Source organism: Camelina sativa, chromosome 5 (assembly GCF_030686135.1).
Source record: "Camelina sativa cultivar CO46 ecotype springtype chromosome 5, ASM3068613v1".
Classification (NCBI taxonomy): Eukaryota; Viridiplantae; Streptophyta; class Magnoliopsida; order Brassicales; family Brassicaceae; genus Camelina; species Camelina sativa.
In genome coordinates, this window is record NC_141884.1 from 11,877,536 (window position 1) to 11,900,585 (window position 23,050).

The following is a 23,050-nucleotide window of genomic DNA, read 5'->3' on the forward strand; positions in this document are numbered from 1 at the left end:
CATCGAACGGTGTTCCGCGAGCCCTGGGTAGTCGTGGACGTAGATGGCTCTTGGAAAGCAACAGACAAACATGCTGGTCGTGGTTGGTATTGTACCTCTTCAGTGGGGGAGGCTCCCACCATGGGGGCTTCCAATCTCCGTCGTAGTCTCACGCCTCTTCATGCCGAGATGGAAGCACTTATTTGGACGATACGGTGTATGATTGGCACAGACAATCAGGATGTTATCTTTCTTACCGACTGCTCTGATCTGGTGAAGATGGTATCTTCACCCTCTGAGTGGCCAGCTTTCAAGCTTATCTAGAGGAGATTCAAGTTGACAAAGAGGAGTTATGTTCTTTTTCCTTAGCTTTAGTCTTCCGCTCTTAAAATGGTAAAGCAGATAATCTGGCGCGACGTGCTCGTTTAGTTCTGCATCAAGTTACTTATGTAAACAATGTTTCTTCTCAATGGCTCTCTTGAGCTAATATGTTCTCTTGTTACACTTAACAATGAAAATATTAAAACCTAATAAATAGTAGATTATTATAAATAATAGATAATTAAATTTTGTCATCTCCTGTATCGCAGTTTAAATATTATTTCATATGGATTTAAAAATTCTCATTAATTTAAAAAACATGGGTTTTTGACATAATATGATTTCTATCCTTCACTTGAAATCCATTTAAAATCCAACAATCAATTATTAAACGAAAACACAAGATGTTAAGTAATATTTACTAATTTAATAATTAGTAAATGAATAATATATATTTTGATAAGACTTTCTAAAATCAAAGATTTAATAACATATGATTAGTTCTAGTAATGAATTTATATATTTTAAGAACATATATACTCTTCTAAATTTATAAAATCACATTCCACGTTTATGTTGTTAGGAAAATATATATTATTTCATATATGCATTTTCCTAAAAACATTATGGCACACAAATATTATTTTGGCTTGTTACCAGAAATATAGCCAGCATCTAGGAAGGTTGTTTCCTAGTATTTACAAAAAAACAATGGGTTTTAGTCATTTTTTTATTTTGCAGAAAACTTGAGGGAGTAACACATCAAAACATTTTAAGAAAACACTTCTCAAATAAATACATAACATATATGATGTGTTTATACTTTATAATGACATAAATAGTCTATATCTTTTCTTTTTGTAATTAACGAATATCCACGTCATGAGAAATTTCTCATTTCTTAAAACCTTTTTTATTGAACCTGAAGTCAATAGTCTTGCTCTTGCAAAGGTAATTGCTGCACATGCATACATTCGTTGCATGTGAACCAAAATGACGGCCAAATTGACAGCATAATTGGTTGGTATAAATAAAAAAGTCACGGAAGAAAAAATAATAATAGAGAAGTCGCGGAAGAAAAAAATAATGTATAACAAATACTCAGTTTTCAAATATTATATGAAATAATAATAACAAATAAATACGAATATTAACTTGTATTGTAAAAAAAAATTATTTTTTTTATCAAGTGATAATACAAGAACACCTTTATAAAATAACAGAAATATCAAATATATACAGTATAAAAAAAAATCTAATATAAGATATACTTTATATTTTAGAACAAAACCGTCTAAGTTCATCGATATTAGTTTTGAAAACCGTCTAAGTTCATCACCTACTTATGACTACTACTTCTATACAACCCATTCGATTATTTTCTAAGTATTTCTTTCAAGCAAACTCATTTTGATTTGACAATCCATCCTTTATTTGACTGAGAACCGAATTAAAAATAAAAACTTATATGACCATTTGCCATTTCTGATTTTCTTACTTTATTTACTCAAAACCGAATTAAATAAATTAAAAAAGTCAAAATCGTCGAAATCAGAACTTTTGTAAGAATAGAAAAATGATACCTTTTGCAGGATATATTGACACAAAGATTATTGTAACATCTCATATGTCAAATTGTATCAAAGTTAGAATTCTTTGTAAGTGCAGATTATGCAACAACTCGCTGAGAGGAACAAGTCGTTGTGCTGAGCTGAGTATTGTGTTATCACTTATCAGGGAGCTGCTTCAGATCACAGAAACCCGGGTTGCTGACGTAGTTGCGTGTGCTGACTTGGCAAGTCTGGGCAAGATGTTATGAGAAGATAAAGCAGAATCGAGGGAGAGAATATCTAGAGAATATCATGTGCGATGAATAAGGAAAGTGGATTGTGGCAAACAAGATATTTCCTTACTTGACGATTCGAAGATCTTTTTAGGGGTTAAGGGATGGTCGAATATAAAAAAGATCGAGGGGGTGAGATAGGTTTTTTCTCTTGAACACTTGAGAAAACCTTTGCGTGAGATTGTAACTTCAAGGCTAACAAAAGAAAGCTAAGAAGGTGAGTGTTGTTCTCTTAGATCTATACTGGTGAGAGTTTAGATAGAGAAGAGAGGTGTGCTTAATCTTATTCTTGTAAACCGGTTAAGAAGTTTGATAAGAATAAATATTAAGAACGTTTGCTTGGCGTTTTCCAAGCAGGAAATTGTGGTGTTGTTCCTCTATACCTTTACAATTGGTATCAGAGGAGACACCTGATAAAAGTTTGTTTATCTTTTCAACATGTGAGATCTTGTGACAAAAGGTATGGAGAAACCACAAACTTTTGTTGCGATACCGAAAGTTCTGAAACTGGATCCAAAGCATTATGGGCATTGGAAGGTGTCGGTCAAACAGGCTATTCAAGGTATCAACATGGAGGCCTGGTTTGCAGTGGAAGATGGCTGGACCAAACCAATGGTCAAAAATGATAAGGGTGAATCGATGGCGAAACCTCGGAAGCAGTGGACTGCTGAAGAAAAGGCTGAGGCTAAACACAACTCTCAGGCCTCGTCGGTGATATTCAACTCCCTGCCACTGGATCAGTTCAACAGTGTCCAGGGCTGTGTAGAAGCGAAAAAAACTTGGGATATCCTCCAAGTTACCTTTGAAGGAACGAACAATGTAAAAAGGACACGCCTGGACAATCTGGCCTCAGATTTCGAGAATCTGTCCATGGAAGAAGGAGAGACCATTGCAAGCTACAACAGTCGTTTGAGCGCTATCGCACAAGAAGCGTTTATCACGGGAAAACGCTACAAGGACAAGAAGCTGGTGAAGAAATTTTTTAGGAGCATTCCAGACAAGTTTCAACCACATAGATCTGTTATCGATGTTTCCTTGAACTTAGATGAGTTGAAGTTCAGTCAAGTGGTTGGGATGATGCAGTCGTTTGAGATGCAACTTAAGAAAAAGGAACATCGTGCTGAACGATCATTTGCTCTAAAGGCTGTTGAAACTCCGAAGATTGCTGAGACACAGGAGGCTGCAGATGAAGAGAAAGTTGGATTGCTTGTTAAGAAGTTCTTCAAAAAGATGGAGTGTGGTCAGTATAGAGGATCCTCATCTGTAGTCAGAGGTGATTCAGAGAGGGACTTTAAGAGGGGTGATAGACAGGAGCGCCAATGTCTGGAGTGTGAAGTATACAGACATCTCAAAGCAGAGTGTCCTAACTACAAACGTAGAGGGTTGATGTAGTGCTATGGTTGCAAGGGATATGGTCACTCCAAGGCTGAATGTCCTACTAAGGAGAGTAGATCCAAATCGTTTGTAGCCTGGAGTAATAGTGACTCTGATGATAACGAGCAAGAGGGTGAAGTTCTCAATAACTATGTGGCTCTGCTGGGACTCATAGAAGAGGATAAAGTAGTGGAACATGGTGAAAAAGATCAATCAGCTGTTGTGTCAGATTTTGAAGATGACGAGGCAGATCTACCCCCTGAGATACATGTTACCCTGCTAATCTCTAGTCTGGTTCAGAAAACTCAGGAGTATGATGTGCTGCTGGCGGAAAAAACAGATTTACTGGCAAAATTCAACTCGCTGTCATCAGATCTTGAAGAGGAAAAAGCTAAGTCCCAGGGATTAGAAAAACAACTGGAAGAGCAGCTCAAAAACATCAGAATGCTGAGCAAAGGAACAAAGGATCTTGACACCATTTTGAGTAGTGGGAGGATGGGTAATGCTAAGTGGGGACTTGGGTTTCAAGGTAACAATGCATCAACTTCCACAAAATTTGTCAAGGGTCTTGATGCAGAAAATAAAGAAGCTACACTCATCCAATCAAAGACACAAGCGGCAGTCCCGATCAAAACCGACTCTCATCAAGTAAGAAAAGTTCATCCTCAAAGAAGATTTCAGGCTTCGTACCAAGCACCCTTCAGAGCTATGCATGTGACTCAGTCATTTGATCCATATGGTTTGGCTGCAAATCACTACTCACTACGTCAGGCATTTGGACCGGCATATCAAGTCTCACGAAGTCGGAGGAATGGCTGTTGGTATTATGGAAATCTAAGTCACTTTAAAGCACACAACAAGGATCTGTGAATCTCAAAGGCAAGAGATCAGGTAATAACTGCTATATGTGGAAGTCAACAAATCATTGCTTTCATGCGTCCACCGGGACCGACACTGAGTTGTGGCACCAGAAGCTTGGTCATCTGAACATACGCACCATGCAAAAACTCGCACACCAAGACATTGTTCGAGGAATACCTAAACTTCAGACTGATCAATCCTTTGTGTGTGGACCATGCAACAAAGAAAAACAGGTGAAGGTGTCACACAAGGCAGTTCCTGATGTGCGTACTGAGCGTATTTTGGATTTGGTGCACATGGATCTTATGGGTCCAATTCGTGTCAATAGCCTGTCAGGAAAACGATTTATTTTCGTTCTGGTTGATGACTTCTCTCGTTACACATGGGTGCACTTTCTTAGGGAAAAATCGGATACACTTGAGTGCTTTCACATCTTGGCTCTTCAAATCAAGAGCGGGAAGTGCGCCATCAAGGCAATATACAGTGATCGTGGTGGGGAATTTGTGAATGAGCCGTTTAGTCAGTTATGCACGGCTCAGGGGATTATGCATCAGTTTTCCGCACCCAGGACTCCTGAGCAAAATGAGGTGGTTGAAGGGAAAAACAGAACTCTGCAAGAGATGGCAAGAGCAATGCTTCATGGGAATCAGATTCCACAATAGTTCTGGGATGAGGCTGTCAATACTGCATGTTACATTATCAATCGGGTGTATGTTCGACCAAGGACCTCCAAGACACCCTATGAATTATGGAAGGGTCGCACTCCATCAGTCAGCTATTTTCATGTCTTTGGCTGTGTTTGTTACATCTTGAATGACAAAGATCAGCTGGGCAAATTTGATTCCAAGAGCGATGATGGGTTATTTATGGGTTATTCTGGCAATAGTACTGCTTTCCGTGTGTACTACAAGCGCCTGCGTTCTGTTCAGGAGACTGTTAATGTGGTGTTTGATGATATTTCTTTCCAGCGAGTCTCGCTCATACCAATTCCTTTTCCTGATGACTTGGTAACTGATGCTCCTTCTCGTGTTCTCGAACAGCCAGCCGTCACAGCACCTCCCTGTGTTCCTTCTGAGGTGTGTCCTCTTCTGGATGTCTCTCAGGTGCATCAGAATCACTCCTCTAATGACGTTATTGGCGAGATTCAGGGGGGAAGAGTTACCAGAGGGAAACAAATTGATTTTCTTCATCTGGCTGGAAAGAAACAGCAATCAATAATTCAGCAAGTGCCTCAGGACTCTGAAGTTGTACAGTTTGCATGTTTCATTTCCTCGGTTGAGCCAAGAAATCATAAAGAAGCACTGATTGATGAATTTTGGATAGCAGCCATGCAAGATGAGCTTGAACAGTTTGCTCGGAGTGATGTATGGGAACTCACACGCAGACCGGTGGATGTTAATGTGGTAGGAACCAAATGGATTTTCAAGAACAAGAGTGATGAAAATGGATGCATTGTAGGAAATAAAGCTCGTCTTGTTGCTCAGGGTTACTCACAAGTAGAAGGAGTTGACTTTGATGAAACCTTTGCACCAGTAGCGAGATTGGAATCCATTCGCTTCTTGTTTGGCATGGCATGTGCATTAAATTTCACATTACATTAGATGGATGTCAAGAGTGCCTTTCTTAATGGGATCCTTCAAGAGGAGGTCTATGTTGAGCAACCAAAAGGATTTGAATATCCACAGTATCCGCACCATGTATACAAGCTGAAGAAAGCTCTGTATGGGCTTAAACAAGCACCTAGAGCCTGGTATGAAAGGTTGACAACATTCCTTATGGAACAAGGCTATGTTCGCGGGAATGTGGACAAGACTCTGTTCGTTCTTAGTCTTGACAATGGCCTGATGTTTGTACAGATCTATGTCGATGACATTGTCTTTGGGTCAACCTGCCAGCAACTCGTTAATCAGTTTGTCCAAAATATGACTGATGAGTTTGAAATGAGTATGTGTGGTGAACTAACTTATTTCTTGGGTCTGCAGGTACAACAGTCAGCTGATGGTATATTCGTGTCTCGAAGCACATATGCGAGAGGCTTGATAACTAGATTTAGTCTTACAACGAGTAAGGAGGCCAAGATACCTGTGGGTGAATGACAAACCCTCGAAGGATGAAGCAGGAGAAGATGTGGACGAGAAGCTGTATTGAGGGATGATTGGTAGTCTTCTGTATTTGACAGCAAGTCGTCCAAACATCTGCTTAGCAGTTGGCGTGTGTGCTCGATATCAAGCCAGGCCTAAGAAGTCTCATCTCCTGGCTGTGAAGAAGATCATCAAGTACATCAAAGGCACAATCGAACTGGGTATCTATTATACCAAGGACACTACCACCAGTTTAACATGCTACTGTGATGCCGATTGGACGGGTTCTGTGGATGACCGCAGAAGTACGAGTGGTGGTTGCTTCTTCTTCGGCAACAATCTCATATCATGGCACAGCAAGAAGCAAAACAGTGTATCTCTGTCAATAGCTGAAGCAGAGTACATAGCCTTGGGTAGCTGTTGCACGCAACTGATGTGGATGAAGCAGATGGCCGCTGATTATGGTATTGTTTCTGATTCTATTTTAATTCATTGTGATAATCAGAGTGCTATGCATGTTTGGTAGGCATCAAAAGGACTAAAGGCATGACAGTGTGAAAGTCTAGCCATCATTGGCGACTGATGATCTTTGACAATCCAAGAGGTTGTGGTAGTATCTAAGATGTGTACCAATACAAGCAAGTGACATGATCTCACAAGGAGAAGGGTTTCAGGTATGTTTCGTGTGTTTACAATTAAAAAATCATGGTCTGATCTCTTTCTGGGTCCCTCAACAACTCTCCTTGAGGTATACACAGGATCTTGATGTTGAGTTGCATAACTTTCATGTTTGCGTTTTCCTTGCTTAGAAAGGGTTGTGTTGCACTAAACTGTTAATTGAGTGTCTACAGTACCAGGAAGTGCTGATCTGTGTTGGGATGATGGTCCTTCCAGCCGTGTGACGAGATCTCTGTGTTGATTCTTGCTCTGCAAGCAGGTAAGTGGCTCTCATAACTCAGTACCCATGTCAGTTTTTGACTTAGTTAATCACTCAAGCTGGGGGAGAGTGTCTGTTGCTTGGTATAACCTAATGATAGGGAGATCTTTGTTTATGGGGGAGACTTAATGAATTAATCTGACTGTCTGGTCTAGTTGTTGTTTGTGCTGTTCCTTGTTGGTGTTTGTTGAGATGTCGTTTCAGGTTGAACTAGGGAGATGCTTGAGTGTCGAACTCAGTCAAAAAGGGGGAGATTGTAAGTGCAGATTATGCAACAACTCGCTGAGAGGAACAAGTCGTTGTGTTGAGCTGAGTATTGTGTCATCAGGGAGCTGCTTCAGATCACAGAAGGCCGGGTTGCTAACGTAGTTGCGTGTGCTGACTTGGCAAGTCTGGGCAAGATGTTATGAGAAGATAAAGCATAATCGAGGGAGAGAATATCTAGAGAATATCATGTGCGATGAATAAAGAAAGTGGATTGTGGCAAACAAGATATTGCCTTACTTAAAGATTCGAATATCTTTTTAGGGGTTAAGGGATGGTCGAATATAAAAAAGATCGAGGGGGTGAGATAGGTTTTTTCTTTTGAACACTTGAGAAAACCTTTGCGTAAGATTGTAACTTCAAGGCTAACAAAATAAAGCTAAGAAGGTGAGTGTTGTTCTCTTAGATCTATACTGGTGAGAGTTTAGATAGAGAAGAGAGGTGTGCTTAATCTTATTCTTGTAAACCGGTTAAAAAGTTTCATCAGAATAAATATTAATAACGTTTGCTTGGCGTTTTTTGAACAGGAAATTGTGGTGTTGTTCCTCTATAGCTTTACATTCTTGACACGAGAGAGATATTAGAAATTTACAAGAAAGTAGGAAAGATATATCAATATGTCACCATCCGATTTTTTAGCATCTCGAGTCAAAATCCTTATCTGACCATCCTATATGTTTGACTTTATTTATGATATTTTGGTTATTTCCGATTTAACCAATCTTATAAATTAAAAGCCATGAGTTATAATTTATAGATAACTTTGGAATAATTTTCGAATTTCTCTCAAAATGTTAAAACACAACTACAATATAATATATATTATTAACTGCATCGATTAATTAAGTTTTTTACTAAAAACATACTATAATTAACTTGTAAATTGATTTTAATGATAAGTTGATAATAAAAATTTATACATAAATAAATTCATTAGTCTCAGATTTATGTTGTATTCTTATCACATGATCAAATTTATAAAACTAGCTTCAATATATATATATATATATATATATATTCTATGTAAGCAAAAATAGAATCCAATCCATGAAATTTGTAACTAAAATGATTTTAAGAATAAAGAAGGTTCTTATTCTTCATATACACAAATTTTTTATTCTCAATTTTTATAATTTATATTATATATCTATCAGCAATTATTAGATTTTTATTCGAATACTAGTTGTAAGAAAAATTACTTCTAATTCCAAAAACTAGATTTTAGTCTATTTTTTTCTTTTCTATATAAACAGAAATGCAAAAAAAAAAAAAAAAAAAAAAAAAAAACAAGAAGATATAACTAAAAATGATGCTCATCATCATATGGAACTGTTTAACGATAATAAACAAAAAGTTTTAATTGTGTTCTTACAAATAATACGACCGATTGCAAAGACTAGTTGTCAAAAAAGACAAGAGGTATAGACTTCCACCAGTTACAAACTAAATATAAAATATTATTATTACGTTTTAAGGACGCAAGTACCAAATCAGAATACTACTACATACATTATTATATGTAAACTAAAATAATGGCTCATACTTGTCAACAAAAGACGATGAGTTCCTCCTATAAATTACAAGGAGAGGATGAGTTGGAAATCACAGATCAAACATTTTCCTACATGAGTAATATTCAAGAAATGGAAATGATGTTGATGATCTCTTTGTGCTTAACGACCCTCTTAACCCTTCTATTGCTTAGAAAATTCCTCAAACGAACCGCAACCAAAGTGAACCGACCACCATCTCCATGGCGACTACCGTTGATTGGAAACCTCCACCAGCTCAGCCTCCACCCTCACCGTGCCCTCAAATCCCTCAGCCTCCGGTATGGACCACTCATGCTCCTTCATTTTGGTCGTGCCCCCATACTCGTAGTCTCCTCCAGCGAAGCAGCCCAGGAGATATTGAAAACACACGATCTTAAGTTTGCCAACCGACCTAAGTCAAAAGCCGTTAATGGGCTTTTTAACGGTGGTCGTGATGTGGTGTTTGGTCCCTATGGAGAATATTGGAGACAGATGAAGGTACTTCACTAATCACTACTACTCCTTTTGAATTCCTCTTTATATTTTTTTATTCTACAAGTTGCACGCCACTCATGTACTAACTTTTATTTAGTACTATAGATTATTTATATTTTTAAAATATATATTATTTAATTGACTAATGATGGTTTTGAATCTTGTTTGGGATGAAGAGTGTATGCATTCTGAATCTGCTCACCAACAAAATGGTTGCGTCATTTGAGACGGTACGAGAAGAGGAGTTAAAGGATATGTTGAAGAAGCTAGAGAAAGCAAGTGCGTCTTCTTCATCAGAAAATCTGAGCGAAATCTTTATTGCTGTAACAAGCGATGTTACAAGTAGAGTTGCCTTGGGAAGGAAACATAGCGCGGACGAAACTGCAAGGGCTCTCAAAAAGCGAGTGAGGCAGATCATGGAGCTTTTAGGCGAGTTCCCGACCGGGGACTATATCCCGGAATTGGCATGGATAGATAGGATCAACGGTTTCAATAATAGAATTAAGGAAGTGAGTCAAGGTTTTAGCGATCTTATGGACAAAGTGATACAAGAACATGTAGAGGCAGGTAATCATAAAGAGGATTTCGTCGATATACTTCTATCAATCGAAAGCGAGAAGAGTATTGGATTAAAAGCTCAAAGAGACGACATCAAATTTATGATCTTGGTAAGTCATTTAATTATAATCCAATTCATTAACAACTATATCCATTGTCACATGTTTATATATATTGAGTAATGACAATTAGTAATTTTTCATTACATCATATCAGGATATGTTTATAGGAGGGACGTCAACAAGTTCAACTCTACTTGAATGGATAATGACGGAGCTGATCAGAAATCCAGAGTGTATGAAGAAACTTCAAGACGAGATTCGGTCAACCATGACGCCAAATACTACATACGTGAAGGAAAAAGAAGTTGCGCATATGAAATACCTAAACGCCGTGGTTAAAGAGGTGCTCAGGGTTCATCCTCCTCTGCCTCTGATACTTCCAAGACTATTAAGTGAAGATGTCAAAGTGAAGGGATATGACATTGCCGCAGGGACAGAGGTACACTAATTTCTATCCAATCAACTTGTTATTTGAAAAGTAAATATTTTCTTAACCTAGCAGTCAAACTTATATACAAATCTTCAAACTTGTTCACATTTAACTTAACAAACACGTCTTAGTCAACTGAAAATAAAAAACATGTTTGGCGTCTAGGTGATCATCAATGCTTGGGCAATCCAAAGAGACACTGCGGTATGGGGACCGGATGCCGAAGAATTTAAACCAGAGAGACACTTAAATTCAGATTTGGATTATCATGGAAAAGACTTGAACTTCATTCCATTCGGATCAGGGAGAAGGATATGTCCAGGAATAGGACTTGCTTTGGGTTTGGTAGAGGTTACAGTGGCCAACCTTGTAGGCCGATTTGACTGGAAGGTAGAGGCTGGTCCAAATGGGGATCAACCTGATCTAGCTGAATCCCATGGTCTTGATATTTGCCGCAAGTTCCCTCTCATTGCATTTCCATCTTCTGTTATGTAATATGCTTTCTCTTTTGCCTTGTGCAATTCATGAATACTTTAGAAGAGTTGGTAAGAAAAAAAAATAACTCTTTCCTTTTGGAAAACCAAAAATATATATATTCTACGATTAATAAACATGTACTTTGATAAGGTCCTCACGTACATTTCCAAACTTAATTCCTTTGAGTATATTTTCTTTTAGTTGACCTGACAATCCCTTTTGAAAGGTACTTTTTTTGTCCCTTCACTCAGTCAACAGAGAACCTAGCAAGATTTTTTTTGTCCCTTTACTCAGTCAACAGAGAACCTAACAAGATCTTTTTGTTTTTGTCCTAGATCATGTTTCTCACCGCTAGATCATTGATCCATATAAACTTGACCCAGCACAAAAAAAAAAAAGACTTGTTATGCACAACTTGAATATTATACACAACTTGTTAGGCGCTCTGTTGACTGTAAAGGGACCAAAACTCAAATGGCTGTACTTATCTAGAAAGGAAAAAGAAAGAACACAAATTGCAATACATCTTTTGTTCTCCACGCCAATCAAGCAAAGCCTGTTTCCAATACAGCACATAAACAAAATGCAAAATAAGAATACACTCTTGTTTCAAACCAAAATGCCGACTAATAATAATAACTCCATCCCCTCAAAAAAAAAAAAAAAACATAGTTATGATCTTATTATACTTTTCTGTTCTTTCCCAAATCAGAGTAAAATTCTCACTTTGTATGAACAAAGAATCTAACTCTGTTACACGAAGAAGACACCGGAAGGTATTTAAAAGGCGCATATACTCAGGATTCAGGTACTGGGACTGGCGCTGGAGGTTTGAGAAGTGGCTGCAGAGCTTTTACAACTATACTCATATTTGGTCTAAACTCAGATTCGTATTGCACACACAATGCTGCCACCGCTGCTAGCTGCGTTGCCACATTACAGATTCAAAATATTCAGATGATGTTTGTCATTTAAAAAAACCAAAGACATGTAATGTTTCTATGCAACATGAGTTGCTATTCCTATCTCTAAATATTTAGATACTCGTGGGATGAAGTAAGTGTACCTTGGCTACTGATTTAGGAGGATATTCTCCTTTTAGCTTTGGATCAACACACTGCTTCACTTTATCTTCACTGAGTCTCGGTGTAGCCTGAATAATAGACAGCAAACTTCAACTCGTAAGACAGGAGATAGAAACAGAGAAGGTTACAAATTTGGACAGAGCACATATAATAAGCATACCCAGGTTACAAGACTTTGTTGGCCACGTGGCATTGTATGATCTACAGGTTTCCTCCCTGTCAAAAGCTCTAAAAGTACAACCCCAAAGCTATACACATCACTCTTTTGTGTCAACTGTCCAGTCATAGCATATCTACAAAATGGGAATACACACTTTAGCTGCCTAGCTCGTTCATGCTTTCATCTGGATGCAAAATTCTTTAAGGTGTTAAGGAAGCTTACTCTGGAGCATGATAACCAAAGGTGCCCAAGACTCTTGTAGAGTGAAGACGAGCAGCATTATCAGGAGCTTGATTGGAGAGATTAAAATCAGCAACCTTTGCTTGATAGTCTTCAAAAAGAAGCACATTGCTAGATCTTATGTCTCTATGTATTACAGGAGGCTGAACCTTCTCATGAAGGTATTCTAAACCCCTAGCTGCCTCAACGGCTATCTTCACCCTCGTTAACCAGTCAAGAGTTGGACCTGGCTGTGCACCTTGAACTCCCTTCCTACCTGTAATAAATAACACATAACATTTATTGACAAATCAATTCTGTTTTCTATATTTTCCAAGCAAGAAGAATGGGCGAGGAAGTTCAACATACCATGTAGAATGTCATGCAGTGATCCCATTGTTGCAAACTCATAAGCAAGAACACGGAGGTTTTCATCAACACAATAACCGACCAGTTGAATGAGATTCTCATGCTTCAGTCTTGAAACCATGGAAACCTAAAGAGAAGGAAGCAAGAAAATGTAAAAACAGTTTTCTTGAAGACCAAAGGAGGGGATGGAAGGGAAGCAAAATTGGAGCAAAAAATTTATGACCTGACTCAAGAACTCAGCGTTAGTTTCAGCTTCAGCGGCAACATCTAGTTTCTTCAAAGCAACTGCTTTCCCATCATTCAGAGTTGCATAATATACCCTTCCATAAGATCCCTCACCAATCAATGACTTTGATCCAAAATTGTCTGTCTTTTCCTTAACCTCATCCACAGACAATGGAGGAACTTCAATGGGAAGAGCTTCCTTCTGAGTCTCAGGGTTTGCAACAGCTTGCGGTTTTTGATTCTTCTGATTTGCTACATATATGATAACAAGGAAAAGAGTTTCATCAAATATTTCAAGTTCCCTCCTATAAAACAGTCAACTAGATTCATTCTCAGCAGTCAGAACCATAAAAAAGACTAAGAATTTTAAGTTAGTTTGAGTGAATTAATGTCTGCAACATACCGTCAGATTGCTGCCATGGAGTTTTCAGATGCACCTCCTCATTAGCTAAATCTGATTCTCCATTTTTATCACCACAACAGATCCACCTCCTCATCCTTGTTATAGATCCTCACAGCTTTTTAGTTCCTGAAACCAATCAAAGCAACTGAATATGCATATGCATAAAAGAAACTATCTATCTTCTATAAACTCGTGTGACACTATAAGATTCCCAACAGCAAATCTAGACCAATCCCAGAGTAAGTAAAACAAAGTTTAAAGAATTGCAGCTACCCTATGAAATAGTCCATTCTCAAGCTATTATTGCTTTCACAGCTCACTATAAATGTCCCCTAGCAATGATTTATGAGTTGGTAACTCTCGAAATTACAATTCTCAAATCAACAAATCCACAATTCCATTACTGCAAGATTACAAAATCAGAAAGGGACAAACTTTTGCCAGACAGATAAGGTCGGCGCAGTAGTCAACTACTACAGAAACTGAAAAAAAAAATTTAAAATTTCAAATCAGATTTGAGAAGAAGTACTCAAATTCACTATCTTTTCTTGGTTTGGGTTTTGTAAAAAAAAAAATCATACACTGAGAATCTGATACGACCTCAAGAAGCTTAATAGGCCTTAATGGGCTTGATTATTTAGTTTATTGTTTAAGCCCAAAATACTTAGAAGTCTCTTTGTATTTAATCTCACTTCCATTCTCTGAAAAACATTATCGAAATTAATCAAAACAATGTCATCTTCTTCCTTCATCGTCTCTCTCCTTCTTCTTCCTTCTTCCCTCTGATTTATTCACCTCAACCTCTATTTCTTCTGCTTCTCATCTCAAATTCTGTTATCTCCTTGATAAGCTACTTCGGTACTTATCAATTGGTGCTTTCGTTGAGAGTTTAAAAAAAAAAAACAATGGAGAACTATACTACTCAAGCTGCTCGTCTCGTTCAGTCGCCGTCTTCTGCCGAGCTTGGCGAGACGATCGAACAGCTCCGGGTGAAGCTGAGGGCGCAGTACGATGAATATGTGCGCTGGTTACGCGACACGGCGAGTTCATCTGTTCCATCATCGGTTCCTCAAATCACCATGGTGAATCCGGATCTTCCACCATCTCGGCAACAAACCATCACGACGAGTCTATATCTTCCACCCTCAGATCCTACACCGCAAAGGACCTCAGAAATCTCTTTTGGGACATCTGTTGAACAAGTGGTGGGCGTTCAAGTCCAAAAGGCTTATTACACAGATTGGACCTTTAAGGATCCATTTGTTGCTAAAAATTTCAGAAAGCGAAGGATGCGCTTCAGGCAAAGCTATCACAAGGCTCGGAAAAGAAATATGAAGAAGGATCATCGTTATCACTCTTTGCATCTGGCCTTCCGAGTTCGTTCACCACGGAATCAGTTGTACCTAGGTGATGATAGGTTCCGTTCGATAGCAGTTCTTATGGCAAAGGAAAAGCAACAAAGAGGAACTCGAAGAGCTCTTTTCAAGCATCGATTCCACGAGTTTCAGAAAAGAAGGTCAAGAGAAAGATATCGAGTGGTGATAGCCTCCTTCAGATCGAAGCATTACTCTTGGGTAGTTGCTAAGAAAAAGGTGAAAAACAGCTCTCAATTGTTTGCGTTCCCTCCTTTGAATCAGTTGAATGTGAGTGTTGATGACCTTATCTCGGCATCAACACCGGATTCCAAAGTTTATGCAACATCTCCAAAGCCGTTACCAAAGGTGAAAAATAATGGAATGAAACGAAGATTCGAATGCGAGAGGGGATCAAGAAAGAGAAGTTCAGCGTTGGCAACATGTTTGGCAAACTATGGTATGCGATTTGGTTATACTTGTTCTGCAAAATCTAGAACTCATTTCAAACAATTGCAGGAGAAGGGTCCTTCTCAAGAGAAGAGAGCGGGTAAAGAAGAGGAATTACTTTGGTTCCCTCCTAAGAATTATGTGTCGGGGAAGCTTGGTGCAGAATTAGCTAATCATGGAAACAGCTTAGAAGAGAGTTTCAAGCTTGATACCGTTTCAATTATGACAAAGAATGACTCAGGTCTGCTGTTGGAAAAGTTTGTGGCTTATGTCAGATGTCTCTCTGTTCAAGTGGGTACCAAAAAGAATCTGTTCAATGATTTATTTCAAGATAACCAAGTATGGGAACCTGGTGGGTTCTTAGCTGGCCAAGCTCTACATGACTGGTTAGTGGAATCTTCTGGTTTTGATAAAATGGTTGATGTTGCTAAGCATCTACGGAGGAGACTGAAAATATATTGTAAGCTTGGGGAAGTGAGTCTTGTTGTCCATGATGTTAATGGAAGAACAATCGGTGAAGGGTCTAATGGGAATCATAATCTACTTCTACGAAGGATTCATGAATTCATTAGTAGGGTCAAGGAGTTTCAAGCAACATCTCAGGATCTGCAATGTCGTCAAGCTGAGGTTCTTACTTCTGCAAGTAAAGCTGGAACAGGCAAGACACTACATTACAACCTTGTACCTGCTAACTTTAATTGGGAACCAGGTGGAATCTCAGCTGCACAAGTTGAACTAGATTGGTTAGTGGTTTGCTTTGGTCGTGATATAATTGTTCACGATGCTAATATTGAAGTTTGCAACGACATTAAAGAACCAATGGATCATGGAAAAGCTAATCGTGTATGCGAGTGTGGTGGTTTAGAAGATAGTCAGCTTCTGTGGGATTGGTTCGAGAAGAGTAGTATACATATTGAACTGGACATTGCTGAGTTTTGGGGATTCAAAACATTTGGTAAGGAGTTTCTAGTGTCAAGCCAGAAGATACAGCAAAGTCATTACATGTTCCTAAATGGACCCAAGGAGAAGACACAAAAGCTAGATAGTGAGTGTAATTGGGTAATTTTGGAAGCTTTAGCATCGCTGCTACAGAACAATCAGCGCTTGTCACTTCATCTTGAGGACAAGATGGATCTTTCAGGGGCGAGTAGTAGTAGGTGTAGATGGTTGGTATTTGATAGAGGAAAAAAGGATAGAAGCCTAGATGTTATGACTATAGTGTTATCCGAATTAAAGAGGTGGTATTTCCTTCAAGGTCAAATCCGTGATAAGCAGGCTACAAAATGGGAAGCTGGTATTCAAGACATAATTGTAAGATGTTTTGAAATCGGAGTGTTCAAGTCTGACGGGGAAGAAAAAGATTTGCAGGATGATCCCATTATGTACAAGTTGAGGCCACCGGAGCTACAACCAAGTGAAGAAGTTTCATGGTTTAGGTGCCTAACTGGATTGCCTGAGCATTGTGCCTATAGCGAGAAAGAGAAAAGAAAGAAAGCGATGTGGGGTTGGACTGAAGTAAAGATGATCATAGGTGTATGTCTCTTATGCACTTGGGTGATCACAATTATTGTGATCATGAGAGTGTCGTCATTGCAGGTTTATGAGAAACGGTTGAGAAACTACTACATCACTCCAGGGACATTATCCAACTCGAGAGATGATCGTGTAAAGCATGGACTGTGCAGACTAGCGAGAGACTTTCAACTTGAGGACAAGTTGATTCTTCGAGAGGGAAGTATTGATACGACCTCAAGAAGCTTAATAGGCCTTAATGGGCTTGATTATTTAGTTTATTGTTTAAGCCCAAAATACTTAGAAGTCTCTTTGTATTTAATCTCACTTCCATTCTCTGAAAAACATTATCGAAATTAATCAAAACAATGTCATCTTCTTCCTTCATCGTCTCTCTCCTTCTTCTTCCTTCTTCCCTCTGATTTATTCACCTCAACCTCTATTTCTTCTGCTTCTCATCTCAAATTCTGTTATCTCCTTGATAAGCTACTTCGGTACTTATCAGAATCGCGTTGGAAAAGGAAGATCGTCAAAAACGAAGGATACATGAATCGAAATCGAAATCAAGAAGTTAAAGAAAAGCAAAGAGATGGGTCAAAAGTGGGAACGAATCAAAGAAGAAGCCCTAAGGTAAAGAAATCGAGAGAATTGATTGATACCAGTAAAAAAAAATCTAGGCTTTCCAAAAACGTACCTCAGCTTTTTTGGACTTGTCTGGATCTTTCTCTCTAGGGTTCGTTGCTTATGATGAGAGTATCGTCTGTGGATTAGAGAGAGAGTGAGTGGGAGAAAGAAGAGGGGCTTTGCTTGATGATGAAGACGGAGAGAGAGAGAGAGAGAGAGAGAGAAAGAGAAGACAGATGGGCAAAACGCGGGGAAGAGATTATAAAACTACCAAAAGTGAAACCTTTTTCTTCTCCTTTATAATTGAGAACTTCAATCACTCACATATTGAAACTTTTAAATCTTTTATATATGTAACCTAATTTTTGATGATGATGCATAGCTCAAAATTCATTTTTAAAATTTAAATAAATTATATAAAAAAATATATTTTATGGTAGAAGATTGGTAAAATGGCCAAAAAAAAAAAAAAATCTTCAACTAATTTGGAAGACAATGATGTTATTTCTTAATTTAGTTATAACTATCAACTAATGACATATAATATAGTATATTATATTCCTAATTGATAGATCAAAAAGATCATCAAAGATTTGATCTTATATACAGTACTTTATTTTTTCTTTCTCCCAAATTAGAGTATATCTCACTTTGTATGAACAAAGAATCCAACACTGTTATGGTACTCGAGGTTTAAGAAGCTGCTGCAAAGCTTTTACAACTGTACTCATCGTTGGTCTACACTCAGATTCGAATTGCACACACAATGCTGCCACTGATGCTAGCTGCGTTGATCACATTACAGATTCATAAATTTTTCAGATCATATTTTATAATTAAGTTATATTATCTCAATGTTCAAATAATTAAAGATACTCGTGAGATGTAACATATATAGTTTACCTTAGCTACTGATTTAGGAGGATATTTTCCTTTTAGCTTTGGATCAACACACTGCATCACTTCACCTTCACTGAGTCTCGGTGTTGCCTAAATAAATAAACGTTAAAAGCAAAGCAAGATACATATTTGGACAAGGCAGTATAGATATAAAAAAAAAAAACACATACCCAAGTTACAAGACTTTGTTGGCCTCGTGGCATTGTAGGATCTACAGGCTTCCTCCCTGTCAAAATCTCTAGAAGAACAACCCCAAAGCTATACACATCACTCTTCTGTGTCAATTGTCCAGTCATAGCATATCTACAAATGGGATGACACATTTTAGCTGCCTAGCTCCTTCATACTATCATCTTTATACAAAAAAAAAAAAAAAAAAAGTTTATGGAACTATAGAAGATTTACTCTGGAGCGCGATAACCAAAGGTGCCCAAGATTCTTGTAGATTGAAGACGAGCAGCATTATCAGGATCTTGATTTGAGAGATTAAAATCAGCAATTTTTGCTTGATAGTCTTCAAATAGAAGAACATTGCTAGATCTTATGTCTCTATGTATTACATGAGGCCGAACATTCTCATGAAGGTATTCTAAACCCCTAGCTGCCTCAACGGCTATCTTCACCCTCGTTATCCAGTCTAGTGTTGGACCTGGCTGTGCACCTCGGACTCCCTTCCTGCCTGTAATAATAGCACATTACACAAGCATGGAGATATATATCAATTCTAACAAAAAAAAAATAGTTTCATAAGGGAAGTCATTATAGCTATACCATGCAAAATGTCGTGAAGTGATCCCATAGGTGCAAACTCATAAGCAAGGACACGAAGGTTTTCACCAACATAATAACCAACCAGTTGAATGAGATTCTTATGGTTCAGTCTTGAAACCATGGAAACCTAAGAAAAAAGGATGTAAAGACATGCATGTTACGTTTCTTGAATGACAAAGGAGGGAAGAGAGATTGAAGCAAAATTTATAACCTGAATCAAGAACTTGGCGTTTGTTTCACCTTCCGGATCAACATCTAGGTTCTTTAAAGCAACTGACTTGCCATCATTCAGAGTTGCATAATATACCCTTCCATATGATCCCTCACCAATCAATGACTTTGATCCAAAATTATCAGTTTTTTCTTTAACCTCATCTATTGACAAGCGAGGAACTTGAATGGGAAGAGGCTTCCTTTGTGCCTCCTCAGGCTTCGCAGCAGCTAATTATGGTCATGTAAACAAACAAAACGTTTTCTTATTAATTAGAAACATACAAAAAACATTCAAGTTCCCTCTTTCAAAACAGTCTCTACTCCTAATCCTTAAGTGCGCTTATTATGATACAAATAATACAAAGCCTGAAAGCTTAAGTACACAAACAATACAACCCAAAATAGATCATCAAATTAGCCTTATACATAGACAGGAACTATGCAGTAAGTTAGGTGATCTCTTGTCTACAACATACCATGATTTCGAGTACTTTTCAGATGTAACCCATCATTTGACGAATCCGAGACTTTTTGTTTAGGTGCACAACAAATCCACTTCCGCATCCTTGTTATGTTATCGTGAAAACTATAGATTTCTTATCGCAAATCTCAACACTTCAACAAAAGACACAGATTTAAAGTATTTCATTTTGCTTTTACAAGGATTTCTTTCAGCTTTTACAAGGATTTCTTTCATCATATTAATAGATAACAATATTATCATATTTTAAAGTATACTTCATTTTCCATTTTAAATTTACCTAAAGTATAATATCTTTATTGATTAATGCATGCCATTCATATATTGAACTAGCTATAACCAATTTTATACCAATTTAGAAGAAAATAATTAAAATTTTATCTACTTTAAAATAATTTTTAAGAAAAAAACAGATCTGAAAAAAATAAATAACAAACAATAAAAAGCTAAATTCGTTTAAAAGACACAGATTTGATTCCACCATGTGCGAGGATTTATTTCATCATATTAATAGATTACAATATTATCATATTTTAAAGTATACTTAATTTTTCATTTTAAGTTTACCTAAAGTATAATGTCTTTATTGATTAATGCCATGCATATATTGAACTATATATAACCATTTTATACCAATTTAGAAGAAAAAATAAAATTTTATCTACTTTAAAATAATTTTTAAGAAAAATCAGATCTGAAAAAATTAAAAAAACAATCAATAAAAAGCTAAATTCGTTGAAAAGACACAAATTTGATTCCACCATGTGCATACAACTATAACTAAGTATTATTCAGAACTTTATCATAATTTATTGATACCAAAAGTCATATTTATTCATTGCTTGAAATTTGTATCAATAATTCAACATTCTAAATTGAAATTTCTCTCTTCATAAATGATTTTGAATTCTTCAATTTATTTTTTCTTTTTTTGTTTTGAAATATTGAGCAGTGTCCATTTATTATTGGAGAAATTAGAAATAAATGTTAAATAATTGAGTTATTGTCCATTTATGCATTCTATAACTATATGTCAACTATTTCTAAATTACCTTTTACAATTGATTTAGCCATTTTTTCAAAAAAAAAAAATTAGATACTTTTTTAGGAAATTGATATTAGGATCATTATAACGTAAAAAATATGTCGTTTTTGTTGCGGTATTGAATGGATAAAATATGATCTATAAAGTTTAGAATACACATTCTAGTTGTATGCTATATATTGTAGATGTTCTACAAAATTTAGATAAAAGTATTATACACACTGTACATGTTCTACGAAATTTAGAAATTATTTATGTTCAACAAATATTAGAATACTAATTTTTACGAAACCTATAATACATATTTTATAGTTTACTCTTTATCTATAAAAATCAGAATATATTTTCTAACATTTACTCATGTTCTAAAATTGTTAGAAAGCATTTTTTTTTTTTAATTTTCTATATATTTTACAAAAAATAGAAAACAAATTCTATGTAATTTAAAATTATATAACAGTTATGAAAGAAGAATAGAAAACAAATAGTTTGATATAAAAATATTTGATTTGGACTTGTTTGAGAGGATAAAACAATTATATGAAAACTCAAGTTTTGTAAGCAAGAGAATCGGAAAACAATTATTTTGTTATTTTCAAACTATAATCTTGTAGTATAATATATAACAGGTCATAAAAATAATCAAAATTTTATTTAAGATTCAAATTCTAAAAGGTTATTTAATTTTCATTTTGAAAGTCTTATAGATGGTTAATATATGAGAATTGAAGTCACTAAATCAAGTATATAAGTAAATTTTATCTGTTTTACTTGTAATTTTTGGTAAATAATTTTTTTAAATATTAAAATTTCAAAACTAAAAAATTTAGAACATATTAATACTAATCTTATTGTTTAGAAATTTTTCCGATTCATATATTTCAGGAATTTTAACAATTAAAAAAATACTTTTATAGATTAAAATTGATATCTTTTGAACGAAAAAGAGAAATTAATATCACTATTAATTAAAACAATATCATGATCCCAACATTATAAATTTATAGAGGTTTTACTAAAATGTATATTTTTTTGATCCTATATATTGTCTAAAATGTTTTTCAAAATAAATAAGTTTTTAATTTAAAATTTTAATAGTTGCGCAAATTTTTTTAAGAATATAATTAAATTTAGATGATGTCCAAATCCCTACCAACAATTACTCGCCTCAACACTCGAGGAAAGAATCTCGACCCAGTATGTCCAAGGTGCTTTCAAGGTGATGAAACAATTGATCATATATTGTTTTATTGTTCTTATGCTAAGGAGGTTTGGGATTTATCCAATATACCTATAGATATTTTTCTAGCGATGAATTATGATAGTGAAAGAATCTTAGAGAGTTTCTTGGACATGAAAAATATGGATGAAATGACAGAATTTACAGCTTTACAACCATTGTGGATAATGTGGCATTTGTGGAAATCAAGGAACAAATACATTTTGAAGGTCTTATAGTACAATCATTGGTACTTTCACATAGAGCTAAGAGTGATGTTGAGGATTGGGTATACCGCAATTCGAAATCTCCAACAGAACAAACACTTCAAGGACAATATCCAACAACTTGGACGAGACCATTAGCATCAATAGTGAAATGTAACTATGATGCTGCGTTTGATAAATATACTAATCAAGTCACTGGAGGATGGATCGTAAAGGATGAAAATGGCATCTCAAAAGACTGGGGATCACATAAACTTGGAACAGCAATCTCAGCAGAGGCGAAATCATTATTGGCGGCAATGCAGCAATCATGGATCAAGGGGCATACATCTGTTTGCTTTGAAGGTGACTGTCAACTCCTCACAAAGATACTTCACAATACTCATCAAGACATCAATATACAAGGCATAATTGACGACATCAAATGGTGGGAAACAAAGTTTAACTTTGTTCAATATGACTTTTGTAAGAGATCGTACAATGTTGTTCCTCATCTTTTGGCTAAATTTGGATGTATGCACTGTATGCTTTAGACTACGTGCTTGGCTAATGCAACAATTGTATTCAGACTATACTAATTC

At 36.4% G+C, this 23,050-nt stretch overlaps 5 protein-coding genes across 7 annotated transcripts; 3 read left to right on the top strand and 2 right to left on the bottom strand.

Moving 5' to 3' along the window:
* The first annotated feature begins 9,102 nt into the window (after positions 1-9,102).
* On the top strand, positions 9,103-11,363 carry LOC104786560 (cytochrome P450 71A12). Its single transcript, XM_010511991.3, has 4 exons — positions 9,103-9,690; positions 9,864-10,355; positions 10,462-10,746; positions 10,903-11,363. Exons 1-4 carry the CDS (start codon positions 9,193-9,195, stop codon positions 11,230-11,232), a joined length of 1,605 nt encoding a protein of 534 aa, XP_010510293.2. The 5' UTR covers positions 9,103-9,192; the 3' UTR covers positions 11,233-11,363.
* A 366-nt stretch (positions 11,364-11,729) lies between these two features.
* Positions 11,730-17,980, bottom strand: LOC104786559 (protein CYTOSOLIC ABA RECEPTOR KINASE 8). Of its 3 annotated transcripts, none has more exons than XM_010511988.3 (8): positions 17,684-17,980; positions 13,676-13,801; positions 13,271-13,524; positions 13,048-13,174; positions 12,682-12,955; positions 12,460-12,592; positions 12,281-12,367; positions 11,730-12,137 (listed from the first exon to the last, which is right to left on the bottom strand). In XM_010511988.3, the coding sequence occupies exons 2-8, from the start codon at positions 13,767-13,769 to the stop codon at positions 12,012-12,014; spliced, it is 1,095 nt and encodes a 364-aa protein (XP_010510290.2). In that variant the 5' UTR covers positions 13,770-13,801; positions 17,684-17,980; the 3' UTR covers positions 11,730-12,011. The 3 variants fall into 3 exon arrangements, with proteins under 3 accessions (XP_010510290.2, XP_010510291.2, XP_010510292.2); XM_010511989.3 differs by having other exon boundaries at positions 17,649-17,931; XM_010511990.3 differs by lacking the exon at positions 17,684-17,980 and adding an exon at positions 13,949-14,206.
* LOC147943624 (uncharacterized) lies at positions 15,190-17,376 on the top strand. Its single transcript, XM_087449954.1, has 2 exons — positions 15,190-15,487; positions 15,547-17,376. Exons 1-2 carry the CDS (start codon positions 15,485-15,487, stop codon positions 17,347-17,349), a joined length of 1,806 nt encoding a protein of 601 aa, XP_087306080.1. The 5' UTR covers positions 15,190-15,484; the 3' UTR covers positions 17,350-17,376.
* A 117-nt stretch (positions 17,981-18,097) lies between the features above and the next one.
* LOC104786564 (protein CYTOSOLIC ABA RECEPTOR KINASE 8-like) lies at positions 18,098-20,197 on the bottom strand. Its single transcript, XM_010511994.3, has 7 exons — positions 19,974-20,197; positions 19,496-19,725; positions 19,285-19,411; positions 18,919-19,192; positions 18,684-18,816; positions 18,517-18,603; positions 18,098-18,398 (listed from the first exon to the last, which is right to left on the bottom strand). The coding sequence occupies exons 1-7, from the start codon at positions 20,059-20,061 to the stop codon at positions 18,291-18,293; spliced, it is 1,047 nt and encodes a 348-aa protein (XP_010510296.1). The 5' UTR covers positions 20,062-20,197; the 3' UTR covers positions 18,098-18,290.
* Positions 20,198-22,160: 1,963 nt separating this feature from the next.
* Positions 22,161-23,002, top strand: LOC147943625 (uncharacterized). The gene is made up of 2 exons (XM_087512299.1): positions 22,161-22,231; positions 22,402-23,002. Exons 1-2 carry the CDS (start codon positions 22,161-22,163, stop codon positions 23,000-23,002), a joined length of 672 nt encoding a protein of 223 aa, XP_087368425.1.
* Positions 23,003-23,050: the final 48 nt, after the last annotated feature.